We start from the raw sequence: 13,734 nt of genomic DNA, 5'->3' as shown, positions 1-13,734 counted from the left end.
ATTCATCGGCCCTCTATATGTGTTAGGGTGGGCATGGTGAGTTGGTACTGAGTATCAGTAAGACCGTGGGCTTTGAGGGCACAAAGACCTGGCTCCTAGCTCTGTCATTCAGCAGCATTGTGGTCATAGTTATGGTCTAACAAAGTCAGTTTTCTCATATGTTAGAAAATTTCATACCCAGCTATCTTGTACATGTGGAGTGAAAGTTAACTGAAACTACGAAATATTTAGCAGAGTTTCTGGTGCATTATAAATATTAAAAATTTTAAAACCTGCTATTATTATTATTTATCTTACTCCCAAGAACTGTATAATGGGGGCACATTTTTCTTTTTTCTTTTTTTTTTTTTTTCCATTTTAATGTTTCTTCCTCGTCTTGAGATCCTCTGTTTTGACCAGCTGATTTCAGGGAGGTTTGCACGTGGCTTCTTGGGCTGGCCCTGACCCTACACATGTTTCAGGAGTTGGCCAGTTACTAGCCCTCGCAGGGGATGCCAGGAGAGGAGAGAGCCTGTGCACTCAGAAATCCCATTTGTAGTGTGGCAAAGAATCTTACTCTGTGCTTTTCATCAAACCGAAATCATTGTTCCACAGCTCTGTCTCCTCCCCAGCAACACTCATCAAAATGAGACTCAGACATTCCATAAGGGTGTTGGAAGAAATTGGAATCATAACTTTAGAGTCGGAATTAGTCATATCAAATTTTTGTTTAAGGTTGATAACCTGCAGCATTGGCAGGGGTGCAGGGCAGCAAGCATTCTCATACCTTTTTGGTGGGAGAACAGATTGGACACACCTATTTGAGAAGTTACTTGGCAGTACCAATATATCACAAAGTGCCTACCCCTTAGCTTAGATATTCCATGTCTAGGCATTTATCCTGCAGAAATATTTGTATGTGTGCATTTTTAAAAGCATGTATAAGGATGTACATTGTAGTATCACTTATGACAATAAAAAATTAGAACAGACCACACAATCATAAGCACAAAATTAAGTGAATCAAAAAATATCTGTATCATGGAATTCTACAAATTAATATGCATACAATATGTGTATGGTCTTGAAAAGATAGTGATACTCAAATTAAGTGGAACAAGGCAAATTAAGTGGAAAAAATCTATTAGTCAATCACTGCATATTGAAAGATAAGAACACAGGCTCCCCAGGCCACCTATGTGGACGCCAGTTCCTGTCCTGACATTCACCAGCAGCTTGAACTTCATTCTGTGGTTTACTTCTGTGTCCTCCAATTTTCTTATCCATAAGGCAGGACAGAAATAGACAGTCCACCTCTTAGAGTTATTGTGAGGCCACATGAGTGAAGGCCTGTCAATGGCTGTCAGTAATCATGTATAGTCGCTGTTACTATTTGTATAACTTGCACAAAGTTATATATTTCTAAACATTTATAATTGTGCGGAAATATATAGGAAACAGTTAAAAATATGGTAAACTGAAAAACAGTGCCTTCTGGAAAAGGGATGGGGGTTGGGGACATGGAGGGCAAGGTATAGTAACCTCCTTTTTTCCATTTTCTTTTAATGTATTGTGGTTTAGGACCATCATCTATGATGTTTTTTGTCCATTTACTGCTTTTTTTGGGCCCCTGCTGGGACCCAGGCATCTGCATGGATCAGATGTTAGAGCTTGTAGCCTAGTGAAGAAGATAAATAACCCCTACAGTGGCAAAGATATACCTACATTGCAAATTATAGTAAAGGAAAAGAACAAGATGCATCAACAAGAATAACATGGAGACCCAAGTTATATTTGCATGGTGGAGAGGGAGGAGGGATCCGTGAAGACACGGCATTTAAAAGACACCTGCAGGTCTCCATATGACCTTAGTCATAGAAAGGGAGAGGAGAGTATGTTCCAGGCGAGCAGAACAGTATTTGCAAAAGCTTTGAAGCTGGAGAAAGCGTGACACCTGAGAAGCCTTAAACACAGCCTAGGTGGGGGTGACCAGGCTGAAGGAGCCTGCAGGGGCCAGTCCGCCAGAGTCTTTGTAGCCTGGGCTCTGTCAAGCAGGGATTCCCCTCCTCCCCTACTCTCCCCAACCTTTTCTACTATTCACCTGCATCCCTGCCCAATGCCCAGCAGATGGCAGTAGTGAGAAGGAGACATTGTGACATGAATCCAGTGTCCTGGGCAGGGCTCTTATGGACACCTGCAGGGAAGAATGTTTCTTTCCCATTTTACTGATGCGGACATAGAAGCTGAGGACACATGTCCAAGGTCACACAGGGTTTGGAGCTCAGGTCTTGTGCCTCCAGGGCTCCCGAATCTAACCACTATGCATTTTTGCCTTAATAAATAAATAGCCAGGGATTTTAAAGAAAGATGTGAATCTAATTATCAAAACTAATAATCGTTCCAGGAAGCTTTGGGGCTGTATTCTTTCCCTTGTAAACTTCTCCAACGCAGGTTTTAAAAATGAAACACTGGGTTCCTTGATGCCCGTCTTTCTAATCTCTGCGGTTTCCTTTTCAGACATCCGTGTTCACACCACATCCACGGATGCCCGTAAGTAGCAGCGGTGCCTTGGGGTGCCCAGCGTGCCTCGGCCTAGCGAGCAATGTCCAATGTGGCCTGGGGGCCTGGACTGGGTGGGGTGAGGACTCAGCCCCAGCGCGTTCATCACTGTCAGGCGTCTGAGCTGCTGGGCTTGTCCTGAAAACAGGTGGAGAAAGGGCCTTGCAGGGAGCTGGCTCCAGGGTCAGGCAGGACATTCCAGGGGCCTAGAAGTCACCTCTCATAGCTAAGAGCAAAGGCCAGGCCTCTCTGGGATAAGTTAATTATTCAGTAACACAGAGAGTAGCTGGTGGTTTTGAGGAGAACGGAATTATTTGAGATGCCAGAACATGAGAGTCAGAGAGAGGCAAAGACGTTCCCCATGGATGCTGGCAGTGAAGGAGACCAGAGATAGGGGTGTCAAGAGGGCACCCCATTCTCAGGCTGTTCAGGGGACTGGAACCTGAGATGTAGCGTGGGGTGTGCCAGATGGACAGAGTGATGCTGGCTACTTCCACACACAAAAACACTTGGCAAGAAATAAAGCTTAGCACTGAAACCTCTAGAAACCTTTTTCTTCTGTTTTCACGAATGGCTCTTCAGAAAATAGATGTTTTCAGGCTCTCTTTATGCTGTTGGCAGAAGCCAGAAAACATGCCATTGTTTCTTTTGCTGCCTTCGATGCAGTTCTTCTGCTATTAGGGCTTGACCTGCGGGACAGCTGAGAGGCTGGGGTAGATGTCCATTTCAGCTGTTGCTATCTTCATTTATTCAATATTAAGTCACTTCCATTTTAAAAGCTTAAAAGAATCCTGCATGTGATGCAAAAGAAGGAAGCAGGTAGAGAGACTGAGTCAGGTGCTAAAATCACTGCAGGAGAAGGAAGGATTTTGTGCTTGGGAAGCATAATGGGGAGATGGGGGCATCCTCGGGCAGCACGGACTTAGGGAGAAGTGGGTGAGAGGCGTCTGCGGGAAAGAGCAGGTGCACAGGGCTCTGGCTGTGAGCCTTTCCTGAAGGGGGAGAAGGCCCTGATGCTAAAGGAGCCCTCTTGTCACTGAGCTGTCAACCATTAGAGGGCACTGCCTCACTGCCTACCTGTCCTTGAAAATGTTCCTTCTGTTTCTTTGCTGAGACCTAGTTTTCTCAATTATAAAATTGGGACAATAAAAATACACTTTCAGGATTAGATGCAAATAACAGGATATTTGCACTTTACATAAAACATTTAGAACTCTGCTCCACTCTGGCAGAGACAGGCACTCACTGCATGAGGGACACAGCACCTCCCTCACCTGCAGGGCAGCACTCACTGCATGAGGGACACCGCACCTCCCTCACCTGCAGGGCGGCACTCACTGCATGAGGGTGCAGCACCTCCCTCACCTGCAGGGCAGCACTCACTGCATGAGGGACACCGCACCTCCCTCATCTGCAGGGCAGCACTCACTGCATGAGGGTGCAGCACCTCCCTCACCTGCAGGGCAGCACTCACGGCATGAGGGACACAGCACCTCCCTCATCTGCAGGGCAGCACTCACTGCATGAGGGACACAGCACCTCTCTCACCTGCAGGGCAGCACTCACCGCATGAGGGACACAGCACCTCTCTCACCTGCAGGGCAGCACTCACCGCATGAGGGTGCAGCACCTCCCTCACCTGCAGGGCCGTCGCTCACTGTCTGAGGAACTCCCTTACCTGCCTGCCACCCTGTCTTCTCACCTGCTCTCCCAGAGAGGGGCTTGGAAGGGCAGAGCACCCCATGTAGCAGCTCAGCTCTGGGCGTTTTCCTGGCACTGCTGCAGCCAAGCTTCCTAACAGCCTTGAGGGAGTGGCACCTGTGTCCATCTTACAGGTGAGGGTCCTGCAGCTCAGAGGTGCTAGGGAACTTGCCAAGAAGGCCCTACCTGCGAGATAGGAATTAGGGGCTAGTGTGTCAGCCATAGCGTGCTAGATGGAGCGTCTGTACCGCTGTTGCTTCAGCTCCGGCTGGCTGTCCTGTGCAAGGGGCTTCCCACCACACTGCCTGTCCCTTCCACTGGTCGCCTGCCTTTCCTGGACCGCCTCCATGTATTGCCTCCCCCTGCCACTGACATCTGTGGGCCTCCCTCCCTCAGGTCCACCCTCAGCCCCTCAGGGTTGAGACAAGCCTACATGTCCAGCCTCTCCTTAAAGGAATTGCTCTGTAAAAACACAATTTCCAGAGCATTCCACTGGGAAGGCACATGAGGGGCCTGTGCCGCCCTCCCCTTTGGGACCCAGCACTGCCATCCTTCCTGCAGGCTCTGCATTGCTGTGGGAGCCTGGGAGCCAGGAAGCCACTCTCAGATGCAAACAAGGAAATTATGTGTATGGAAAAAAAAGTTTCACTGTGGGCAATTGCCTGAGTCTCCCTGGGACTGGCTTCATCGCCATGGCAACCCATGTTTGTATTGATGGATTTGGAAAGTGTTATTCTGTTTGACTTCTCCCTGCTCTCCTGGGGCACATGGCTTTGAGCCCCTGCAGTGCAGGAAGAGGCTGGGGAGAGAGCAGTTTAGATGGGTGTTAAGGTCTGCCACATAATGAAGGAAGAGAATGGAAAGGAGAAGAGGAGGTGGAGGGAGAAGCCCGACTCATTTTGTTGCCCTCTCTGGGACTGAGGAGGCTCCTGGGGATGGCTGGTGGCTGCACCTGATGAGGTCACAGGGTGGTGGTGGTTTGCAGAGGACAGAGCAGGCTGCTTGATGGTGTGCCTATCCCTGGGGTCTGCAGATGTCAGAACCTCTGCTGGAGGAAGGAGGGACAGGCAGCTTCGTGCTTGAGGAAGTTACAGTGGAGAACTCAAGCAGGGTTTTGTAACTGGAGGCTCATCAGTTGTTCCAAAGCAGTTATCTTAGGAAGGCTCTGTCCAACCAGCCTCATTCTACCCCTCACCCTGCTAAGGAGGCTTCCAGGATGCCCAGGCAATGACCAGAGCCTTCAGAGATGATCATGAGTCCCGGAGATGGTGTTTAACTTGACTGAGGTCACCGGGGGCAGTGGGGAGGAGACAGAAGCCAGCCACTTATGCATTCAACAGCTGCTGACAGAACCCTTCCAGGGGGCCCCTGGAGGGAAGGTGCTGCCTTCTGACTCCTAGGCTCTGGGGCAGGAATGTCTTGAGCATCTTGAGTCCTTCTCTGGCCCGTTCTGACCCTCCGTAGGTCCTCACTTTGTCTTCCTGCCACTGCAGTCCCGTTCACCAACGCTGGAAGAAGACTGTGCAAGCGTCTTCCCTGTGTGTCTCCTGAAACAATCGCATAAGCCCTTTTGTGTTTATGAATTGTGTTGCCAGTGACTGGAGGACCAGAAAAAGACTTGCAAATCCCCACCATGGGTAGTTTTCTAGGAGGAAAACATGCTAGAAATAATGGTATTACCGTCCGTGGTGAATGGGGCTAGACATGTCTCCTTCTGAGCTCAGTGGCAATGGAGATTCTAGGTGGAGGAATGGGCTAGCATCTGTTGAAACCTCCTCTGTGCTGGGCTCTGTGAAACACTTTGCAAAAGCAATCTCCCTGAATCCAGGTCACAGCTCTATGAGGTAGACCATGTCGGTTCCATGCAATAGGTGATACTGAGTGAGGAAGTCAGCCACAGGCCATGCGGTCTCCAACTGCCGTATCAGAGAGAGGCTTGGGCAGGGAGGGCAGGTAGAAACCATGGCTGCAAGGCCTCTAACATTTGCAGAGGCATAGAGAGAGAAAGTAGCATGAAACCCTTAGTAGACGGTGTCTTTCTATGCTGATTTCTCCACCAAGTAAAGGTTAGAACTAGCCAACCTCAGGTTCTCTAATGTAGACATTAGTCTCTTCCAGATGCATCCAGAGTCCTCCCTTCATCGCCTGCTCTCTAAAGTCGTGTCTTGCAAACACCCCATCCGTGCAGGACTCCCTTCTACACCCAAGGCAGATGCTCATCCCAGCTCTCCTTGGGCTTATCTGTGGCAGGGGAGCCCGATGTCCCCCTAAGCAGGCTGTGGGGATTTGGGACAGTAGCAGGTTCTGCTCCTTGAGAAGGGTTGCACACTGCCTTTCTGGGTACACGTGCTCTGGTTGTTATCTGCCCTCCTGGAGAACTCTGCAAACCCGTGCTGTTTCTCCTTGATGTCTTGCCTCTGCCGCACCTTCTCTGTACCACTGACCTTCACCGTATATGAAAAGGAGACTACCTCTTTATTTTGCAGATATGGAAACTGCAAAGGTCATATGGGGTCAGTATGGGTAACTACTTTGCCAAAGTTTATATGGCCAATAAGTTAGAGGGCCAGGGCTCCCAAGACAGGCTGTACAGGTCTGAAGCTGAGACTGTGTCCACCCTGGTCCACTGGCCCCACTCCTCTCCTGCACAGTGGCCCTTCAGCTGCGGAAAGATACGCCCTTGAGCCCTTGGAAAGCTGTCCTCACTGTAGTCCCCCATCTGCTCATCTTCTTGTTCCATATGAATTGCAGGCTGAGAATCACATGTCCCTTCAACCCTCCTGGGAGGTGTGTTGGGCACCCTGGATGTGGCTCCCTGCAAGTGAGCCTGCCCCATCTTGGATCATTCCATCCTGGGCCCACCCAGGGTACTGCCTGTCCAGCCTGTGTCTCATCCTTTCTTCAGCAAAAGTTAGACGCACCATTCCGACCATCCAGAGTCTAGGGTTCAACCCCTAGTCTGTCCCCAAAGGTCTGGGTTCCCTTAGTTAAGCACCCCTCCCCAGCTTCTCCATCTAGAAAGGGGTTGGAGCTGGGCATGATGGTGAGGACCTGCAGTTCCAGGAGGCAGGTACACAGGAGGCTGTGCAGGGAGGATCGCTTGAGCCCAGGATTTCAGGAAAGGTCTGGGCAGTATAATGAGACCCCATCTCTACTAGAAAGAGAGAGAGGAAGGGAGGGAGAGAGAGAAAGAGAGGGAGAAAAAATAGTGTTTGGGCCAGGGGCCCTTAAAGACCCTTCCTCCTCTCAAAACTCTTTCCATCATTTTTCACTGATGATCGACCACGTGCCAGGCTCTGAGCTGGAGGGGACATGAATCAAACCACACAACTAAGTGTAAAACTGCGGCCACAACAGGGCTCAGGAGGAGAAAGGCACAGTACACTGACTGGCTGTAACAGGAGGGTTGGGCCCATTTTGCGGTTCAGCTTCCCGAAAGAAGTGATTCCTGACCTGAAAGATGAGTCAGGATCAGTCCTGGGGAGTAGGAGGGAAGAACCCCCAGGCAGAGGGAACAGCCTTTGGGGGTGGGTACCTATCAGGTGATACACAGGACTGGGGGTGGCCTGTGTGGCCAGAGCTGGGGGCATGTACCCTGTGACGAGCGGCAGTTCTCCCTGAAGTCCCCTCTACCCTGTGCTTCTCACCAACAGGGAGAACAAGGGCCCAAAGGAGAGAAGGGCGATCCAGGCATGCCTGGGGAACCGGTGAGTCCCTTGCGCCCCCCTTCCCCCGCAGGGCTGGTTACCTGGAGACCCGGACACCAAAGGCTGACCAGCTCTAGATCTGCACCATGCATTCCACACACAGGAGCCCCACTGAATGGAAGGCAGCCCTTTCTTCTCCTCAGGACACTGGCCACGTCCCCTCCTTGGATCTCAAATTATACCCATTGCAGCGTCCCCGCACCACCCACCCATCTGCTCAGAACCAGGGGGATGAGCTGATTCATGGAAACTTGTGTGCTTACAGGGACCGAGGGGCCATCCTGGAGAATTGGGACCTCGGGGACCCGCTGGACCACCGGTAAGAACACCAGCCCTTCCCCTGCTGGCTCAGAGACTTGGAGATCCCAGCCACACTCTCTCCCTCCAGGCCACCCTCCCCAGTTCTCTCCCCTGGCATTTTGGGAGTAGACCCTGGGGAGAGCAGCCCCAATGTGCTGCAGAGGCTGAGTGGCCCTCACTAAATGCCCCAGACACAGCCACGGGGCCAGGCCCGACCTCGGTACCCCTGGATGTCCCTACTCTGTCACTAAAGGGTTGGCGTAGGCAAGCTCCGGGTTTCTGCCGTGCTCTCCTGTCTCCTGCTCAGTGGGATCTGGAGAGCAAGGGCCTCTGCACACAGGAGGCACCCTGGTTCCCAGAGGATCTGCAGAACAGGAAATGGATCGCAGCCATGGAGTGGCAATGCTGGTTTAAGTGACACCTGGTACATGTTAGGGCTTTGATTTTGTCATTTTGCTCTGTGTTAGCCTCTGCACTGGATCTTGGTTCTCTGGGAGACTCTGTGCTATGTAGGAGATCCTGCTGGGGTGACTGGGGACCCTGCCTGGCTGTGTGAGCCCCTCTGAGCTACATTTCTACAGAGGGTCGGTGCTGACCCCTATACCCTGGGTCGGTGGTAAGGATGGAATGAAATCGCGATATGCCCAGCGCCAACAGAGGGCCAGGACGTAGTGATTTTCTTCACCTTTTAGACGGTGCTCCTGGCCCCTTCACTTTGGAATAATGCTTCTGATGAGCACGGTATCCCGCAGACCTCCCTGCTGTGAGGGAAAACAGCATCACTGAGGGTGGCTTCCCCCCCCCCTTTTATTTCCTGTGCAGGGTGCCAAGGGACAGGAAGGTGCACATGGGGCTCCTGGAGCAGCTGGAAACCCTGTGAGTCCCTATGATCGGCCTGCCTTAGGGGGGACCCCCGGAGGGAGGCCCCACCCAGTGTCTGCTCTGCTCTATGGCTCACAGCTCTGGGCTAGCTAGGAAGACGTGGCCCAGAAGGTTCGCCCACACTCGAGTGCTAGGTTGGAGTCAGCACAGAGAGAGGTTCTGGCCTCCACCACCTTCGTAGCGTTTCTTGACTTTGTCCACATGCCCAGCGAATGGAAGAAATCTCTTTCTATGCACATGTGGATGAGGCACACACAGACCTCCCCTCACAGGTGAGGTTGTTACTCCAAGAAGTGTGCTTACATGCACAACCACGTACGTGCACTCTACAAGCCAGAGAACACGCATCCTGTAATACACGTGTGCACACGTATACACACACACACACACAGCCCCAAACACACAGATGCAGCCAGGAAAACACACAGACACCTCCATGCACACTCCTCAGCTGCTCCTGGCTCACCCATCCTTGGGGCCAGATCCAGGGTGTATTTGATCCCCATGGGGCTGGCAGTTGTTCCCGGAGCTGATGCGGGCTCTGTCTCATGGTGCAGAGCCAGAAAGCTCAGGCTGGACTGTGGAGCCGGTGGGAGGCAGGACGGGCTGCCTCATCCCCGGATCTCTGGGGAGTGGCGGTGGCAAGAGGAGCAGCAGCAGCACACATCCGGTCTGCTCCTAGCACCACCGCCAGGTGCCCTGTACCAGCCAGAGGGTGCTAATATGACCAGGCCACCATGCATATGGTCAGGTCGGAACTGGGTCTGCCAAGGTAGTGACCAGTGTGGATGCCACAGTGGGGACAGATGGCAGCTCCTCCCTGCTTGTGGAGAGAGCCCTGGTTCCAGCCCGCCCTGGAGGGGAATGGAAGCAAAGTATAGGCAAGGAGGAGGCTGGGAGTGTTCTCCATGTGTCCTGACCCTGGAGATGCACAAAACCCAGGGACAGTGGGGAACAAGGCCTGGAGGAAACATGGGCAGCCTCCAGGGCCACGAGAGCTCCCTGCTTCCCCGCACCCATAATGTTGACCCACCTGGATGTCCTCACCCACATCTCCTTTCATGGATCATTGCCCAGCCATCAAGGTCTAGTTCAAATCCACTTCTTACCTGATTTTCCAGTCAAAGCCAACACACACACCCACCCACCCACAAACATGCACACATGCATGTGCACACACACCTCCACAAACATGCTTGCACACACACGTGTACACACACCTCCACAAACATGCACACACACATGCACACATCTCCACAAACATGCACACACGCAGGCATGCACACTCACCTCCAGAAACATACACGCATGCACACGCACACACACACCTCCACAAACATGCACACATGCACGCACACACACACCTCCGGAAACATGCACACATGCACACGCATGCATACACATCTCCACAAACATGCACACACGCAGGTGTTCACACACACCTCCACAAACATGCACACGCACGCACATGCACACACACACCTCCACAAACATGCACACACATGCGCACACTCACGTCCACAAACATGCACACACTCATGTGCACACACCCACAAACATGCACACATGCACACACACACATCCACAAACATGCACACACACATACACGTCCACAAACATGCACACACGCACGTGCACACATACACACACACACGTGCAACTGAGATCTGAACCGTTCCATTTTCAGTGTTTCCTTTTCCTCATGCACTTAGGATAAGGCCAAACCTCACCTGAGATCCTTTTCTGCGGTTAGGTCCCAGCCCTTCTCTGCCCACTGCCAGGCTCCTCCACACCCCGTGCCTTAGCTCTAAGGAACTTCCAGAGTCCTCCTGCCCTCCTGCCTCTCACTTCTGTGCCAGAAGCCCACTCACCTGAGGCTTGGTGCTTGGGACACCACGGCCCTCCAGGGAGGAGGTTCACGTCTGCAGGGGCTGTCAGGTCAGCAGCAGCTGTCAGGTCAGCAGCAGTTCCAGCACATCGCGATGAATTGAGTATGAGGCAGGTTTGCAGAGATAGTTGGGGCAACTACTTATAACCAATGCGTTTGGCCTAGTTTCTAAACTTCTGTCTCTGAACAGGGTGCTCCTGGACATGCCGGTCCCCCTGGTCCCAGTGGCCCTCCAGGAAGTGTGGTGAGTGATTGGGAGAGGGCATATGCACTGCCCAGCCACCAAGCTAGTTAATGTATCCTCCCCAAAAGCCAGAGGTGTAGGCATCCTTTCTCCCGTTTTCCAGATGGAGGCACTGCTGTCCTGACATAGACCACCCAGAAAGTTCACACACCTGAGCCCTAGGCAACTCGCCAGCTATCCAGAGGGTAAATGCAGCTGTTGGCATCTGCAGGAAGTCTGTACATTTCACTGTTGTTGGAATCAACACCCTAGTTTGCTTCAGATGAAACAAAATGAACCTAAAGAAGTCAAAGGTCCCCTGATGGCTATTGGGAGACCTGAATTCAAATCCTGGCTCTTCTATTAATTGACGTGATGATCCTGGCAAGCCCCTCCTTGAGGTCTCAGCTAGCTCATCTGCAAAATGGAGACAATAGCTTGTCTGCTTTACCTTTAGGGTTGCATCTTTTTTGGCCTGATGGGATTCTGCCTTTTCCATGTCGAGGCCCAAGGTGTCTGCTAAAGGACCAGCTTTAAGATTCACCATAAACACCAATTTAGACTTGAACATTGTTCAACAAAACACTCCATGACATCTAGTCAAGGGCAACAAAGCATTTTTCCCCCACAATAGATTTAGGTCAGTCTTGTTTCTTCATCAAACCTTTATAGGTAATAAGCATAGTAGCTTAGAGGACTGAGCCTTTATACATGCCAGGCATCGTACTAAGCACATTACATGTGTTCATTAATGTAATCCACACAGCAACCCTGCTGGAGGAATATTATTATTTTACATGGAGGCTTCCTGCAGGCCAGCCTGCATTCTTCTGGCTGGGGGTCTTCTCTGGCCTCTAGAGAGTATGTTGGGCCACGTGATGGGTGGCCAGCAGCACCACCAGCAGAGTAGCTCAGATCGCTTGTCCTCAGCTGTCGTCACTCAGAGGGTATATCCTGCGCAATATCCCAGAGTCACAGCAGAACAGAGCTCCAGTGGCCAACAAGTGTATTTCTTGCTGCCTGTTCTCCCCTGCTTTATTTATTTTTATTTTTATTTTTTGAGGTGGAGTTTAGCTTTGTCACCCAGGCTGGGGTGCAGTGGCATGATCTTGGCTCACTACAACCTCCGCCTCCTGAGTTCAAGTGATTCTCCTGCCTCAGCTTCCCAAGGAGCTGGGATTACAGGGGCGTGCCTCCATGCCCAGCTAATTTTTATATTTTAGTGGAGATGGGGTTTCACCATGTTGGCCAGGCTGGTCTTGAACTCCTGACGTCAAGTGATCCATCCACCTTGGCCTCGCAGAGTGCTGGGATTACAGGCATGAGTGTTCTCCCCTTTTTGCTTCTCTGTTTCCCTACTATTGCATCCATGGGATACTTGCACTTAGACCATGTCTCAAAGTCAACCTTTGGGGAACTCCAAAGACACTGTTGGAGCAGATGCCCCAAAGCTAAGGCTGCATTCTTAAGGCCATCGTCATCCTCTCTGAGTGTTCACCATGGCAGGCCATGCCTTCTGAGAGTTCACAGCTCAGAGCAGGTGGCAAAGCTTCCAGCAGACCATGACTGCTGTTAAGAGCTCTCATGTGCACAGTTATAAGTCCAGGCCCCTTGGGAGAGCAGCGGTCACAGGCAGGGAGGAGATGGAGCTTTGGGGAATTTAAATAAGGGATGGGAATTGGGTGGGAGCTGTAGCCGTTGACTTCAGGGGGACCTGATGATTCTTCCTTGGGGGTCACGAGCCACCAAGAGTGACCAGTCATCTTTAAATTCACCACGTCCATAATCTTCCTTTCCACAGGGTGCTCCTGGCCTCAGAGGCCCCCCTGGGAAAGATGGGGAGCGTGGTGAGAAGGTAAGACCAATATGATCTCTCAGCACACAAGCGAATATCCTGAACTTCTCACAGGCACTGAAGGAGCAGCTCACTCTGCTCGGGCCTGGTTTAGGAATCAGCAATCAGAAGGGGTTTACTAAGTAGGAGGGAGAGGAAGACGGTGCCGTCCCATTGGCTCATTCCTTCCTCACAACAGACCTGAGAATCAGACAAGTGCCCATTCGACAGATGTGGAGACTGAGGCTCTGAGAAATTAATTAGTTTGCCCTGTGTCTCATGGCAAATGAGCTACAGAGCTAGGTCTGTCTGACTCCAAATCCTGTTTTCTCTCAATTCAGTGCACCATCTTATGCATTCTACACCTATGCTCACACACGTAAACCTTCCCAAGCTATGAGATTTTTTTTTTTTTTCTTGAGACAGGGTCTCACTCTGCCACTGAGGCTGGAGTGCAGTGGTGTGATTTCCACTCACTGCAACCTCTGCCTCCTGGGCTCAAGCAATTCTCATGCCTCAGCCTCCTGAGTAGCTGGGATTACAGGTGTGCACAACCATGCCTGGCTAATTTTCGTATTTTTTGTAGAGACGGGGTTTCACCATCTTGCTCAGGCTGGTCTCAAACTCCTGGACTCAAGTGATCCACCCGCCTTGGCCTCCC

At 51.4% G+C, this 13,734-nt stretch overlaps 1 protein-coding gene across 4 annotated transcripts in view; it reads left to right on the top strand.

Moving 5' to 3' along the window:
• COL22A1 (collagen type XXII alpha 1 chain) overlaps positions 1-13,734 on the top strand; it is a 327,237-nt gene that overhangs the window by 213,311 nt on the left and 100,192 nt on the right. For all 4 annotated transcript variants that reach the window (XM_063643570.1, XM_063643569.1, XM_055287347.2 and 1 more), the window contains 6 exons: positions 2,497-2,529; positions 7,893-7,946; positions 8,212-8,265; positions 9,069-9,122; positions 11,207-11,260; positions 13,041-13,094. In XM_063643570.1, coding sequence (XP_063499640.1) covers positions 2,497-2,529; positions 7,893-7,946; positions 8,212-8,265; positions 9,069-9,122; positions 11,207-11,260; positions 13,041-13,094 — 303 coding nt within the window. The remainder of the gene's footprint in view (positions 1-2,496; positions 2,530-7,892; positions 7,947-8,211; positions 8,266-9,068; positions 9,123-11,206; positions 11,261-13,040; positions 13,095-13,734) is intronic.

This window comes from Symphalangus syndactylus, chromosome 7, assembly GCF_028878055.3.
Source record: "Symphalangus syndactylus isolate Jambi chromosome 7, NHGRI_mSymSyn1-v2.1_pri, whole genome shotgun sequence".
NCBI lineage: Eukaryota > Metazoa > Chordata > Mammalia > Primates > Hylobatidae > Symphalangus > Symphalangus syndactylus.
The sequence above is the reverse complement of the archived record's forward strand: the minus strand, read 5'-3'. Positions and strand labels throughout refer to the sequence as shown.